The sequence below is a fragment of the Anser cygnoides genome, chromosome 2 (genome assembly GCF_040182565.1).
Source record: "Anser cygnoides isolate HZ-2024a breed goose chromosome 2, Taihu_goose_T2T_genome, whole genome shotgun sequence".
NCBI classification, from domain to species: domain Eukaryota; kingdom Metazoa; phylum Chordata; class Aves; order Anseriformes; family Anatidae; genus Anser; species Anser cygnoides.
Genome location: NC_089874.1, coordinates 137494765 through 137511221, shown reverse-complemented (window position 1 = coordinate 137511221; position 16457 = coordinate 137494765). Strand labels below are relative to the sequence as shown.

At 37.2% G+C, this 16457-nt stretch overlaps 1 protein-coding gene across 5 annotated transcripts in view; it reads right to left on the bottom strand.

The window, feature by feature from the left end:
- Positions 1 to 16457, bottom strand: part of NECAB1 (N-terminal EF-hand calcium binding protein 1) — a 61946-nt gene that overhangs the window by 15176 nt on the left and 30313 nt on the right. For 4 of the 5 annotated variants that reach the window (XM_066990582.1, XM_048075266.2, XM_048075264.2 and 1 more), the window contains exon 5: positions 14001 to 14098. In XM_066990582.1, the coding sequence (XP_066846683.1) occupies positions 14001 to 14098 (98 nt within the window). Of the gene's footprint in view, positions 1 to 12161; positions 12296 to 14000; positions 14099 to 16457 lie in introns of those variants that run through there. The other variant, XM_048075267.2, reaches the window with a different exon arrangement.

Sequence of the window (16457 nt, the reverse complement as noted above, 5' to 3'; positions counted from 1 at the left end):
TCCCTTCCCTCTTTTTTTTTTTTTCTTCCCCATTCTTCCAGGTTTTCCTCCCTCAGCATTTACAGGCAGTAGAACATTCAGCACAATGATGCCCATCTGGGCTTTTCTTGCAACTTGTTAATGAATCTAGTTTTTGTCTTGTTCTGGGCCAGTGTAAGTCATGCCCTGCTTTGAAAGTTTCACTTGATCCCATCAAGATCTGCAAAAAAATCAGCTCCATGTTTGAATACAGGCTTAAAACAGAAAAATGTCTGAAAAATTCATAGAGCTGCTCTCTCCATCACACAAGGAATCAGATTTTAAGCTCTCCCCTCGTCTTCCCAATGTGAATTACAGCTGAAATGTCTTTCTGACTTTTAGACTTCTCTTTGAATTTGCTTGATTTTTGCATGTACATGTTTGTAATCAGAACACAAATATGGGATGTTTTGAAATTTAAATGTCAAGTAAAATATTGTATGGTAATTGCTTCAAAAGCACCTTCTCTCTATTCACAATATAGGCTATTAAGCTGGTTCTTGCTGGAAGACTTCTGCTACAGAAAACTTACATGTTGAGCCACCCATGAACCATCAGAGTTACTTATGTAGCCAGGACCTTCATACTCATCTATATTTATTTCTTCTGCCTTCAAATGAATCAAATTAAAACTTCTTATTTATATTCTTCTTCTTCAATTAAAACTTCTTATTTATAAATTTTTAAAAGAGAGATACTTATGACAGATTGTCTGTCTACCTTTTGCACAAATACCTGAGACTCATAACAGTCCCGTAAAGAACATTTTGGCAACCTTTATGAGTAGTACATCTTATTATGCAACAGGAAAGCTAATTTTTTTTCCTTTTGCTAAATTTTCTGACCCCTCCACCACAACTGATTCCAGACTCTGTTGCACCTGACAGAGATCATTCAATTTCCACAGTTTTGATTCTCTGTGGTAAGAACAACATGTGCGAATCTGTGTAGTATGAGCAGCTAAGTAAAACCCTGCAGCTGAGATCCCATTTCTTATAAGTTTTTAAATATCAACGCAATCTCACAAGGAGAGGAGGATAATCAGTGTGTCTTAAAATTCTGTGTATCCAAAAAGTAATCCTTACAGATACTTCTGTATAGCTTCCTGCTCATAGTCATGGTAAGTAAGACACCAGCATGCTGAATTACAGCTTAAATGCACATCATTTTGCAAACTGCTCAGGCAGGCCCTTGCTGGTAGGGGATGATATAAACATTAGCTATGTAATACTTGCCAACACTTGTCTGAAGTTGGCTGCTTCCTAACTCCTTCAGAAATGCTTTCCTGCATGTGAAAGCTCTTAATGGCTTTTTAATAAGACTGACTTCAGGTTTATGCATACAGCAGGAGTTAGTCCTTTTTGTTCTCATTCTGTTGTCCCTTAGTTGTATCTTTAAAGGCTTCCCTGTGGAAAAGGTCCCTGTGATCTCTGAAAATAGTTTAGGGCTACCTTTTCAGGTACACAGAGTCTTTATGAAAAGATAGGTTAGGCAAGATGCTAACATCAACTCTGGGAGTCTAGAATTATCAACGACTCTTTCATTATATTTATATTTTACCAAAATATAGGTGTTTCCAACACATCTTGCCAGTTGGGCAAATGGCTATTCAATATTTTTCTTTAATTACTGAGAGAATTAAAAAGTAAATAAATAAATAATTTCTACAGATATAATTTAAATTTCCATATAATTTTCCATCATATTTACAAACATGGTTAATTCATAGACTGAAACCAGTGGGAATATTTCTGTTGCTTTGAATGGGGTCTCTCTGTATGCCCCAATCAAAGGGTTCAACAGGCAACATCCCTTCTGCATGGATTTGATGTAACTGGGATGTTAAGGTTTGACCACCTTGCTGGTGTCCAAACTCCTACCCACTGACAGCTAACTGCTCCTAATGGTCCTCGTAAAATTCTTTTGTAAAAAAGATTACGCAAGAAGGTACTTAGCGTATATAAATCATTAACATTATCGTAATTCAAGCCATGGAGGGAAAAATTTTCAGTTACAATTCAAATTACATCTCAACTCCAATTCTTAGCAATGAGGAATTACCAGCCGTGCTTTGTTGTCACTTCACCATTCTCTTTCCTATAGAAAAAGGCTTTAATTTCCATTTTGCTAAATGGGCACTCTTACAGCATTTCACCAGATGAAAGAAGATGTTAATTTTGAATTAAGAAAAGTGTGTACCGATTTATTAAGTGCACATTACGTTAGAATCAGCTTAGCTGGCAAGCAGAGCATTTGTATTGTTAGCCTACTGCACTGCCAATTAATAACGGGACACACTGATGGCCTCTGTACGTAAACTAGAAAAATGGCCTGTTTCCTGAATGTCATTAACTGTAAATTACAGTTCATTAGCATACACATTATACCGCACAACAGTTTGGGCAGTCCAAATGAAATAAGTCTGTGTTAACATATCGCTCTGGTTGTTGGTTTTACTGATTGTGAATGAATGAGGGCAATTTTCCATATCGCCTTCATCAACAGACGACTGTGACCTTTGTGAGCAGCTAAGATATGAGTTTCTATTAATGCTAGTGAAAATACGTATAATGAGTGATTTCCCTGTGGAAAAGGTCACCGTGGTCTTTAAAATTGGCTTACAGCTACCTTAAAAGGTGCAGAAAAGGTTCTCCTTGTACAAAGGCGAAGTAGGTAAGGCTTAGGTGTCTCCTAAGGGAGTTTACATCTCAAAGCTGCTACAAGTTAAGTGACTCTCTGGATCCTCCTGAGCCCTGGTTCCAGCCCACAGCCTCATGGGTGACTTGGTGCTGCACTGACCCATTTATCAGAAAAGGAGAAAGCTGAGATGGGGAAGGAGGGGGATTACTGTGTTCATTTACTTGGGGCAAGCCAACTAAACATGGCTGGAAGAAAGAGAAAACTGAACTCATTTAGAATGGGTGGGATCTGAGGCAAAATACCCACAAGCTTACTTGTAAAGGACATCTGGCAGTCATCTAGCCCAGCCTCTGTACAGAGCAGAGCCAACTTCTAAGCTAGGCTGCTCAGGGCCGTCCAGCTGAGCTTTGAACATCTCTGCAGTTGGAGATTTTGCTATCTCTCTGCGCAGCCTGATCCAGCATTGTGACATCCTCACTGTGCAAATTATTTTCCATATGTCTAGTCAGCATTCTCCCTTCTGCAAGCTGTAGCTGTTGCCTCTTGTCCTTTTGCTATGCACCCCTGAACAATTGTGCTGCCTTCTCTACAACACCCCTTCAGGTAGTAGAATTATGTCTTCCCTCAGCCTCTTCTCCAGGCTGAACAAATTTAGTTCCCTTGGCCTCTCCTTCCTATATTGCTGTTTTACTATATATTAGTTTATGTTATATAACACTATTTTATATTTTTGTACCTTATTTGTAACACTACTTATAGCATTTATTACTGTTATATGGCTGCAGTTTTCTATTTCCTATTTTATGTGTTGTATCAACATAATTTCATAAAAAATTACTTACATGTCTTTACAGAAAACACCCCCAAGCAACTGAAAAGTTCTTATCATTGAGTCAAAATCAGTAAGGAATAATCTATTTAAATTGTCATTGGTCATAGGAGGGCAGTAGACCTGCCCTGTATGTTTAGAGCCTACGTTAATGGGATAGTGCCCCGGGTTACGATTTTAAAATGAGGATATAAAAGTAAGCAGAGTAGCTGTGCTGAAATGAAAAACAATTCATGACCTTTTCATTTCATTGTGTTGTCTTATGACTGCACACAAATGCAACTTTCACAGTATCCTCTTCATAAGAGTGAGTGAATGCATAATATGTCAAACTATTAAGTACTTTCAAATTCAATTTTAAAATGTGGCACAAATGTTACAAGTTTATTAAGGTATTATATTTCAAATAAATTGCATGTTTAAATTCTGTCTAGAGACATAACAACTTACAATGCTGATCTAAGACCAATGACATATGAATGGCCTCAAGTTGCACCAGGTGAGGTTCAGGTTGGAAATCAGGAGACATTTCTTCTCAGAAAGAGCAGTCAGGCACTGGGACGGGTTGCCCAGGGAGGTGGTGGAGTCACCGTCCCTGGGGGTGTTCATGGAAAAGTTGGACGTGGTGCTTAGGGACATGGTTTAGTGGGTGACATTGGTGGTAGGGGGATGGTTGGACCAGGTGAGCTTGGAGGTCTTTTCCAACCATATTCTATGGTTCTATGAAAAGTATCCATCAGCACAGTCTACCAGCAGTCTCACCAAAGTATCACAGCACAGTCTACCACTCTCCTTTACTGGGATTATTGAAAGGGTAATATACTCATCTTACAACAATAATATGTACAGAATTCATGCATGAATAAAAAGTAACTCTTATTTAAATCCTACTAAGACTACCAGGTAGCTGAAAGAAATGTAGCTGTGTTTCTGCTGTGTTTCATATCGGGGTAGCAGAAATATCTGTAATGTCACTGCTACTGGTAGAAAGTTGTAAGAATAGAAGTAAAGTGTCAAAGCTGTTGGGGGTTTTGATAGATATTGACAGGAAAATGATTTTTCCTGTCAGAAAAAAAGATTTTTTTTTCCTCCTGCTGTGAAGTTATTTCTATGCACTTTCACACTTTCATGCTTAAAGGCATGGTTATTAACTTAATTAATATATATATTTTTAAGACTATTTAGCATATCTCTACTATCAGGAAAATTTGAACATTGTCTCCTTCTGACCCAGTAAGTATCAAAGATCAAAAAAGATCAAAGGAGTTCCCAAGAGTTTTCATTACACTGATAAGGAGCTAGAAAGAGAGGAAAGGGGTGAATCTCTGGAATATGCTTGCACAAGTTCTTAGAATTCATTGCTTGAAGCTTTTTGAGTTAATCTGCATTTGACTTGACTCACAATAACAATCATTATATTAAATTTTTTAGATAGAAAATAGTGTGCAATGAAATTCTAAAATTTCATTTAATGATGTCCCTAGATAAAAATAGCTGTTCAGTCATAGGATTTTCTCTGCCTCCTAGCAGATATATCACTATTCTGGTGATATATTTAGCATACATATATATTTAGTACTGTCACCAACATCCCTCTCCTCAGGTGAGTTTACAAACAGCTGATAAACAGTTGAGCATACAAATTTATGTAAAAATGATCCAGACTCCAATTCTAACCCCTGGCAAGTCTGTTTCATAAGAAATTAGGGAATACAAAGAAATCAACCCATAGAATTTAGGTCATGACATCCATGGCCAAAAGAAAAGACTTCTGGATGGTTCTTTGTAGACTGCGTTTAATCAGTTTTATAGCTATTTTAGCTGGAGAAAAGAGAATATGAGAACCAACCGTGCCTGCAAATGGGAGCAATTCCTAAAAGATAAGTGCAGCAGGAGCTTAGTGACAAGTTAATTTATTACTCTGATATATTGTTGTTACCATTTTCTATCTTTGTTGAGTTTAAAAGGATTGTTGAAAAATTCCCACCAAAATTTTAACTTGCATCAAAGGCATCAGCCTTACTCCACCCTTTCAATTCTGTTTTGTTCAAAACCTTTGACAATTCTTCAGGGTTCAGACAAAAAAGTCTAGTCTTTAGGACTTAATGTTTATTCAGTATAACAAAGTTTTCTTTAGAATCCTCTCTCCTTATGTAGATGTAACTATGAACACTGCTAATATTTTAAAGGGGATATGTTTGGTCTGATATAACAGCTGAATGATGTGCCTGTGAGAAACAGAGGTGGGACTGGGAACACACCTGTAATTTCTTTGCATGAGCAGTATGTAAGGGATTTTGATCTTTATTTTTTTTTTCTAGAATTAAAAAGGAACTTTATTTATTTATTTATTTATTTATTTATTTTTACTAAAATTATCTTCTTTCGTTCTTCTTTTGGCCAAAGAATTCATGCCCCCCCCCCCCCCCCGCCTTTTTTTTTTTCTCTGTGATGATGCCAGCTTCTGGGCACATAAAGCCTAATGAGTAGGCAGCCACATCTTTCACTTGCTTTCTGGCCGTCTTTCCCTTTGTCTTCTCTGTGAAAACCACAAATTTACAGAAAATCTTTCAACATTAATTCCCTGATGTGGTATTAGATAATAAATATTTTGTGATGCTTTCTGATGTGGAATTGAGAAAGTGTTCATTCTTCCTGAATCTCTCTCCTTTGTCTGTGATCTTTTAATTGATGTCTTACACCTTCTAGATAATTATGAGATTCAAAACACCTTTTAAATAGTTATAATAATCAAAATCCCTTGTCACTGTAGCAGAAGGACCTACAATATATTGCCAGTTAAACTAGTGAAATAGTTAACTGTAATTAAAAGATAACCTGAAGCAATCAGATATACAAGAAGAATTAACAGTGAACAGTTAAGAAATGCATTAGGTTGCAGTAATCTATTTTTATCAGTTGCCTTCCACTATTAAAAATAGTCATTGCATACTGCCTTATTTCCACAGCTGCTCCCTCTGTCTTGAACTTCACTTGTCTACCTTCAGTCTCTTACGTAATCTTCATCATGAAAAGATTTATCTTTCTTTGTAAAGAATAAAAGGTGCACCTTTTTGTTCTGCTTTTCGTTTCCAGTGGAATCTGGTTATTTTGTCCACTTTAAAACATCAAAATACTAGATGGCTATGGTATTTTAGACTGAAACTGACCTGAAAAAATATAGTGATGAATGTAAGGAACAAATGAACTGGATTCAAAGCTAGTACATGAATAAGCAGGATAAACTAATACCTGCCTGGCATTATTCTCAGGTAGCAGGGATGTAATACAGTTTACATTGATTCTGATAAAGGTGCATTTGCAAAAAGTGCAATTTCAAAGAGACTAAGACTATGATTCTATAAAATGTGATAATAAATTCTACTCATGGGCAAAAACTGGTGCCAGCCGATTTAACACAGATTTTGACAAAACAAAACAAAACAAAAAACAATTTGAAACTTCATTTTCACTCAGAATGTTAGACATGGAATTCTATTGTTGACATATGCTTATCTATTTTTTTTTTCACAGTTATTTTGTTTGGGATTATAATTTACATAATAGCTACTGTTACTATTACTCAAATATGCAATTAAAAAAATCAAGGTATTCTGGTTTATAATGGGTATCAACCTACAAAAGAGCAGTGATTTACATAATTACTATAAATGCACCATCAGTAACTAAATTGCATGTCCCTGTATTACTGTTTCAGCTCCTACAATCTTCTCTCTTACTTTGACTGGTTCTTATTTTTAGACTATTCAAGAAGTTTTCCAATAATAACAAGGCTACATTGATTTCCTTTGATTTTTTTTTGAGCAAAGCAGAAAAATAAATGATTTCATAGAAGCAAAGAATTAGATGTGCTGTGTCAGTCAATGAATGCAGCATCTTGTTGTTGCATAAAACACACTTCCTTTTCTACATTATTATAAGCAACGTGTAAAAAGCAGTTTGTTTCTTTTTAATGTTGGTGGGTTTGTTTTTTGTTGGTTGGTTGGTTGGTTTTGGTTTTATTTTGTTTTGTTTTTCTTTTTGTCCCAAGTGCTTGGCAGACTATTTCAGAACTTGACTTCTCTAGAGAATAGAAATTATCTTTCATTTCCATCTTTTTTTTAAAAACGTTTTGCACATTTAAATGCTTGGTATGAAGCAGTCATTTTTATTGCTGCTTAAGAGCTGTTTGCTAGCTTGCTGAGTCTGGTCCCCAGCTATCAGACAGATAATTTGGTCTCCCTCACAAAATAGTTTCAAAGGAGGGAAGAAAAGTCCCTCCAAAGAAAAGATTGTCAGACTGCGGTTTGAAAAGGAGAAAATTTGCAGCATCCCATCCCTCATTTTGTATGTTTGTCTGCCATTCCTTTCCATGTAAGTTTACAGTGCTTTTGTCTCCAAAAGAAAACCTTCATAATTGTATTTAAAGGAGAAGTGTACACTCAGAGGTCATTTCTTTCTGATTCAGTTTTGAAAAAGTATATAGCACCTGATCTGGCCAAAGTGCTTTCCAGCTTTCATCTGTGGAGGAAATTTCTTGCTGTACTTTTGAGGAAGAAAAGCAGTATAAGATATGGAATGAAAACAATGAAATAAGACAAAGAGGAAAAGATTAAGGGGGAGTTCTCCAATATTTGTTTTAAAAAAAAAAATCCTATTGTGCTGACAAGTCTGTCCAGGAGGTTGCTATTGTGTTACAGTTAGTATAGATGGCAAATGCCATCTACAGCGTGTGGGGGGTGCTCCACATTATTTAAATACTTTTTACCCCGCATTAAAACTATTTTAGAATCTGACTGAATATGTGTTATGTTGATGAGGCAGCAGTGCCTAAAGTAATATTCTCTTCTTATCTCACTTTTTATGGACTGCATGGAAATGATCAGCCTTGGGCTTAGTACAGAATAGGCTCCAATTAACACATGCTGGCTTTATTGGATTTGCATTTCAGAAAGTTATACAGGGTCAAGCTCCACTCTTACCCACTGGATGAAAGTTTCATTTTATAAGCACTGTTAACTATAAAAGCCAGTTGTAGTTTACATTTTTTAAAAATATAGAATCTATTCCATAATTTGCTCTTGGAATTAAAATATCTGATCTAATAAGTATTCCCAATATAACATAAGAAACAGCTTAGATATGCAGCTTTTTGCTGGAGGTTGGATCACTCTTACAACAGGTCTAGCGGTCTTAAGTCACTTTGGAGACAGCTCCATGAGTGATACACAGACTCTGCATTTACGAGGAAAAAGGAACAACCACATGGCCACTTAGGGCTGCTCTCCCAAGTGAGCATCTCTTTCAGGGTCAGTTGCTCTCACCACTCCCAATTTCTACTGTTTCACCAACAGGCTGATGCAAAAAGTCTGAATTTTAATTGTTACCCCAGTATGTTAAGAGTTGTGTATGTCAGGGCCATTGTCATGTCCATGGTAGAGTAATGGGTTAGGAGAGGCTCAAGCCAACAGCCATGGAAATCATGCAGAAGGAAGCATGTCCCATCCTGAAATCCACATCCACATCCATGTACAGTCACTTGGCTACCAGACAGGTATGGTTAGACTTTCAGCAGCACAGCCATATGAAATTGTCTGAAATGGCTCCTGCTTCCCTCTAAGACCTCACTGCATGGATGCCAGTGATGGGGACACATGGGGACACATGGAGACCAGGTCTGTCTGGAGAATGACCCTTTGTTCTTGGCAAGGAGGAAGGATGGAGGCAGGAGTACAGGGAAGTGTGCTTCAGCTAGTAAGAAAAAAAAAAAAAGGACTGTAGATGGGTGTTTTGACTTCTCATTACAGGAACTGTTGGACCAGGGTAAGCTGTCACCAGGTCTTCCTCTGTGTGACTTCTCCCCTGGGAAAAAATGCTTCAGAAACCTCAGAGCTATTCAGGTACCTACAATGGAGGCTGGTACCCAGAGAGGGCTTCCTGATGCTCCTGGGTCTCCTGGAGATCCTGTGTCCTATTTGCCAGGCTCATGCAGACATCCTGGACATACTGAAGAACCCAGGTTTTATAAAATATCTCTAGATGCCTCTGTTTAACCCCCTGAATACCTCTACATTGCCACCTTCATTTCATATGAAAATTATATTTTTTGTGATTAAATGAACTTTTGCATGTTCAGAGTCTAGATTAGTTCACCACCATCAGCGGGTTGCATTTGCCGTAACTATAGACTACAAGGAATACAAATGAGAGAACAAAACTTGTTCTTACTGAATAGCTGACAAATAGCAGCACTTTCATGGTGTGATAACTTATGGAAGACAGATGCTTTCATCTGTTAGTTTCTGATTTTCAGTGTTCACAAGTTGCCCATTGAAGTCAATTGAAACAGCATGTCAAGCACCTAGAAATACCTGCTCTATTTTCATCTATGTACCTCATTACTCAGTGACTGATTGTATGCTGTGAGTTGCAAAGTTTCTCTTCATAATATTTTTATGTGACTGGAATAAAAATGCAGCTTGCCAGAAATGTTATGTTTATTTGGTTAATGGAAATGTTAAGATCAAATATTTTAATTGAATATACTTCTGTGTCTTGTTATAAAAGATGTCAGAAGGAAAAAAAAAAAAAAGAAAGAAGCCTTCCAGTGCCTCTGTAAACATTTGTTGAATCTTTAAATTTTAATATTTCCTGTACATAAGATGAAAAACAAACAAGATAAACAGAACTATCCCAGCTTGTACTTTGATCAGGAGAATATCAACCTGGCAGGTACAAGAAAAATAAGCGATACCAATGATGTCTGTCCTCACCACTCCTGGAAAAGCAACTTGTGCAGACTCTCCATCCTGAGGAGAGAAATGATGAAATATTAAATAGCACAAGTTCCTCTAAAAATCCACAGGCGCGTTACCCTTCCTTGCATAAAGATAAAACGCAAGGGATCAGCACCAAAACAGAAGGGCTACAGCTACCAGACATCCTCTAGTAAGATGTCTTTTGTATTTAAAGTATGTTGTATATTAATGTAAAGTTTGCAATTACCAATAAATAAATAAATAAATAAAATATTTTCCCTGCTAGAAGGCGTTCCTTTCTACACCTGCATTTTCTGTCTACATTTTTAGCTTAGCACCTTCTCTTCAAGCAGCAGAGCATTAGCCATTCATATACCAAGGAGGGTTTCCTGTTCTCCCATCTGATGTGCTGGCCTGTAAGTGTTTATCTCAGCAAAAAATCTGAAATTAGGATTTTTCTTCCCTCCTACTCATTGTACCACATCAAGATCTGGGAACACTCACACTTGCTTGAATAAGACTACCAAAACAGTCAGCTGCTGCTTAGTTTGATTAGGCTGGAAGGATCTGACCCCAGAACGGCAAAGAAAGCCTGATTTCAAAGTGTTTTGATATTGTTGGAAGTTTGGAATGCTTTCTCCTGCAGACGACTCAATATTTTCATTTATCAGATAGTACAGGACTGGAAGACTGGAAAAAAGTTCATTTTAGGAAAGCTGCATTGACAACCTTTTCAAATCACAGAGGTCAATAAAGTACACAGCAATTACACTCTAATTGCCTTGTAGGAGTCAGTTATCTGCTAATCTGTTGGTTCAAAAATATCTACACCTGGAAACAATTTGAAGAAACCAGGACAATTTGGTTGATCATGATTTAAAACTAAGGGTCTGTAATCAAGCCAAACTTGAATTGCTCTTTGTGGGAGATTTCTATGACTTAAGGCTGAACAGGTTGGGAATGTTTGTGAACAAAACCTGAAGTATTTATTCATCACTGCATATGATTTCCAAGACTCGTGGTGAGTTAAAAACAAACATAACCCCACAAGACAGTGTGAAGAGTCAAATCTATTTCATGTACAAAAGATCTTTTGGTGTATCCTTTTGTACTAGATTTAAGGATATGAGTCAAATAATTTCACACAATTTGGTTTTATCAAATTTAGATATATGTATGCCAAAAAGTATAGATACTTTTTTATTTTAATTTGGGGTTTTATATCTGGAATAAGGAACACTTATATATTACATTTTAATATTTTTCAGATGTTCTGATCTGCTGTTTAGCTTTTCCTTGAAGACTGACATGTCATCTTTCTCAGGGGTTTCCTTGGAAACAAGCTGAGCAGTTTATTTCAGGCTCCAGATCTGCAGCTGCCTCTAATGCAAAGTATCTACTGAGAACCAGCAATAAAAATTGGTTGGAAAGCAGAGATTTCCTATAGGAAGGACCAAGTGGTGATTGTTCATCTGGCCATGAACTGGATAAACAAAATGAATAAAATACCAAGTTGCTCCTTTCCCCCCAAGATATTTAAGACTGCCAATCTGAAATGGTACTCTCTCTGGGAAAGTTTAGCAGAGCCTGACAGAGGCACCAAGATTTCCCAAATCCATGTAAAGTCAAAGGGGACAGAAAGCAGACGGCAACCTTGAAGACTGATTTGTAGTCAGCCTCACGTCCTGCAGAGTGGAGTTCAGGTTCAGTCTGAGTTTTTACTGTCAACCAAAGGACACTGACATGTATAAATGAAAATGTTTTCTAGATATAGCCAGTATTCTGGTAAAATGTTCACCTTTTACAGCGTCTGACAGTATGCGTTACCTTTGTGTTTTATTGCTGATAATGAGATGTAGTACTGAAACCTCTATATGCCATTTATTGATTTGGGAAGGACAGTGGCCTGGACTTACCTTTTGGTTTCTAATAGGAGATAATTTGGTCCTTGGAAATTTCATCCTGGTCATTAGAAACTGAGTCAGCCACTCTAGATTTGCCATGTCTTTGTAGCTCTCAGTGTGTAGGTCTTCAGTTTGGGGCTTCTCTTCTATATAGGATTTTTCCAATTAGATTTTTGCTTAGACGATGGTAATAAATGCTCTAGTGACTTTTTTAAGGACTAATAATACCTAGTGTCTATTTAAGGAACCAGGTTGGTACAATGGCGTAGCCATGTCAAAGCTGTGTTTTGTATTAGGAGTGGAAGTCCAGCCTTTGCTTTGTGTACCAATCACTCATTTCAGAGTACTTGCTCATTTGGGCTGGGGAGTCAACTTGAGCTAGGAGCTACGTAACATCTTGTGTCCTACGGGCAATGAACATCATCTATCTGTTCTATCTAAATACACTAACTAGGTTTGGATGAACCTCCAGATCTGATTTTAGGTGGGTATGTTTTTCAGATTTTAGACCAGTAACTTCAATAAAAGCTTGGAATATTAAAGACGGGAATTTTAATAGTTGCACTGCAATGGTTTGATTAGGTACTCAGGTGTCCTGGCTTCATCTGAGATAGAGTTAATTTTCTTCCTAGTAGCTGGTATCCTGCTGTGCTTGGGATTTAAGATGAGAATAATACTGATAACATTTTCTAGTCCATTTTCTAGTCAGGCCAATGCTTACTTCTTACAACTGATCACTGGGACTCCTCTGTAATTATTTTCTGAAGTAATTCTTAAATGCTGTGCTCTATTTACTTCCAGTAGTTATCATATGATGTGTCCTGCCCTTTAGCAGCATTTTATACATGTGGCTAATCAAGCAATTGTGATTTTTGTTCCTGTTGCTGTTTTTTGAATTCTGTGTAGCTTGCGTGAACTAATCTGTTCCTCTTTATCGTCCAGCTCAACGAGGCAGAGTCAGTGCGCATTCACTTCATTAAGGATGGAAGATGCACAGTGTGAACTGAGAGACATTCAGCTCACTGGCTAAAGCTCTAAATAAACAAGCTACACTTCCAGGGGTTTATTTCGGCAGTTCATGTAAAATGTATGAGTGCTGTACTCTTGCAAATGCCTGAATGCCAAAGATAACAGCTTCGCTAGAGAAGCGCAACTTTCTCCCCATTGATTGCTGTTTGACTGAAGGATACAGACTTTTTCCCCCATGGGATCTCACCAAATACTTAGGCTAAAATTTTTAGGCTGTTGGCGGCTTGCCTTCCAGTCAGTAGCCCTGTGGTGAGGGTAGACAAGGAAAAAGAGCATATTACCAGACCTCTTTATGTACTTGTGATGCCTGGGATGCAGGCATGAGCAGGTATGACTGCAGTGAATTGAGCTACCACAGTCCTTTTAAATCTTTTTAAACTATACTAGAGTCTATATTTAACAATAACACTAATACAATGCCCCAGTATGTCTCCAGAAGATACTTGCCTACCTAATTTAATGTCAGTCAGTAGCGTAGTTTGGTATTTGAATTTTTTACTGATGTTTTTTATTTCAAATTCAGACTATTTTCAAAAGTTGATAATACTTTCCCAAATTTGGCCTGGGACAGGGAACCCTCTCTGGATACTACAATATGAAGAACATCCTTCTGATAATTCACAATTTTGCTTATATCCAAACTGTACTTTACAGCTGTGATACTTGACTGTTTTGACAAGCCTTTTCCTCCTGGACTTTCGCTACAAAACCAAGTATACGTGGAAGAACTTAAATATGAATTAGCAACTTTGTCTAGATAAAAAAAAAATTGGATACATATTCAACTAAACAAAAAGAAAAGACCTTACAACTGTTACCTACCTTCTTTGTTTTGTCCATTGCCTTCAGTATGGTAATGTTTAAGTCTTCCAAGACAGATAGAACATTTTCATACTCTCCTAAGTGCTGCGAAAAATATTCTGAAAGAAGAAGAAACCCAAGTCACCTACTCATGACCTGAAAAACTGATACTTCCTTAAATATCAATTTAATGAATTCTAAAATCAGTTATAATTTTACTATTACCTATCTAAAAATATACATTGAGCAAGACTTACAATGAAAGAGATGATTTTACTTTGAAATTTTGTTAATATTTCCCTCAAAACCATTCCTGGAGTACTTAAAAAAAAATCAAAAAAATCAGTGCTTCAAAACATTTCCTTTCAATAGATGAATTGCAAAAATTGACAAAGATTAAAGTATCAGTTTGAGAGCTGAAATAGACCTATTTCCAAAAAGTCTACATTTTATTTCTAAAATGGATTTTTAGTTTAGAAATCTACTTATAGTTACTAGAAGGAAATTAAGTTTCCATGTATATGTACTAAATCTCATTATATTCACATTATTACAAAAATGAATAACTCTGCTAAAGCCCTTAGAGGAGATGAGATCAAGCCAGGGCTGTTGTGAGTTGGAGTCAGCTGAGACCAGTTGTTTTTCTCTGAGAAGTGAAGAGACTGAGTTGTTCAGTTAAGCTTCTGGCCCCAGTTACTGTGAGTATATTTTCAGTAAATATGATGCATACAAAATATTTTTTATCAAAAACTGTGGAAATAACATAAATTGTAGAATATCCTTGTATACCTGTTCAAATTAAAGGATATTTTATCAGAAAGAGACAATATCAAATCATAGGACATAAATCAAGAATAGAACACATGCAAAACTGTGTAAAAGTTGTATTTACTAATGTCCTACTTATATTTGTGTCTGACTAAAATATCATAAAAGAAAATACAATTACCATTTTATCAATAGGCTTTAGAGATTCCACTATGTAAATTAAAAAGCTTTTAAAAAGGCACACAAACACTAAGTAGGTCTGTTTGATGTTTATGGAGTAGATCAGGGTCAATGGAACATACTGTCAGATGGTTAATATTGTGTGGAAAAAGAGATTTATGTTAATACAAGGAATCTACTAGCCAAGAGAGGTGGCCAATGTTGTCTGTAAACACAGGTAATATTAAACCAAAGAGCGTGAGAAAGGAGGAAGGTTGGTATGACACCTGTGAGGCATCTCAGAAGGATCCAAACCAGGAAGGTAGCTCAGAGGCAGGGGGTTACACTGAGAGGAAGCAAACCTCATTTGGTCAGTGTGGAGTGAAATACAGCAGAGGGAGGCACAGGAGGGAAAATGTAAGAAAAAAAGAAAGAAAACCATGCTAAAGCTAGTGATTGTGTCAAGTGAGGCATTTAGACATAGAATGTCTAGACAAAGATGAAAAATAACGTCTAAATGACAGACAGGAAGAGCAAGCTTAGATGGGAGCTTTTTGAAATAATAAATAGCAATACTTTGAGGCTTTTAAGGGGTTTGAGTGTTTCTCTAGGGAGTCATGAAAGCATGAGGTTTCAAGAATACTGGTGACAAAAGCTGGTACTGCCGAGTGGTTGAATGAAATGATTTAGGGAGAAAATGTGTTGTGCATTAGTATCCTGGAAATGAATCTTCATTTTGGAGGAGCTATGGAGATAAGTCAGAGGAAGCTGGAGACTAAATACGTGTTGGGTAAACTCAATACCAGATTCACAAATGAGAAACACCCTAGTGGCAACCTGTGAAAGACTTACAAGGAAGCTAAAGAGCTCAGATATCAAGAGGACTGCTGAAGCTGCACATCTTTAATCAAAACAGACAGAAAACTAAGTCAACGCTGGGCTGAGACCCTGCCAAACCCTCTGGTGAACTGGTGGGATTGGGCTGTGTGGGGTGGTGGTACTGAGCATGCCTCCAGTGGGGGGAAAAAAAAAATTAAAAAAAAAAATCCCCAAATCTGTAAATCATTTGTGGGAAAAAAGCCATGTTATTCCTTGGCCAGGCTTGGCTAATTTTGGTCAGATTCTCAGCTAGCAGAAGTCATCACAGCCCAATTCACTTTGTCAAAGTCATTCTATATTTGTAAGCCACACAATGAGATGCCTCTCAGTACAGTAGGTTCTTGAGCGTGAGCAGAGTCACCTCATGGGCAAGTAAATGGGCTAGCACTCAAATCTACAGCGTTTTTAGCTTTTGAAAGTCTTCAGTATTATTGACCTTGGGAAAATTCAACAGGCCACTATTTGCCACTTTCCCCAGAAATAGGCTGCTTTTGACAAGTATGACTTTTTTTGACATTTTGTGGGAGGACTTGCAGAAATTTTCTGTGAATTCTTCCCTGCTGCAAGCAGAGCCCCTAAATCAGGGGCCGTAAAACCAGGGGGAAAGCAAGCAGGGTCTCAGGGAAAAAGCTTCGTGTCTCACAGCCTGGAACAGGGCACAGAGGTAGGTCA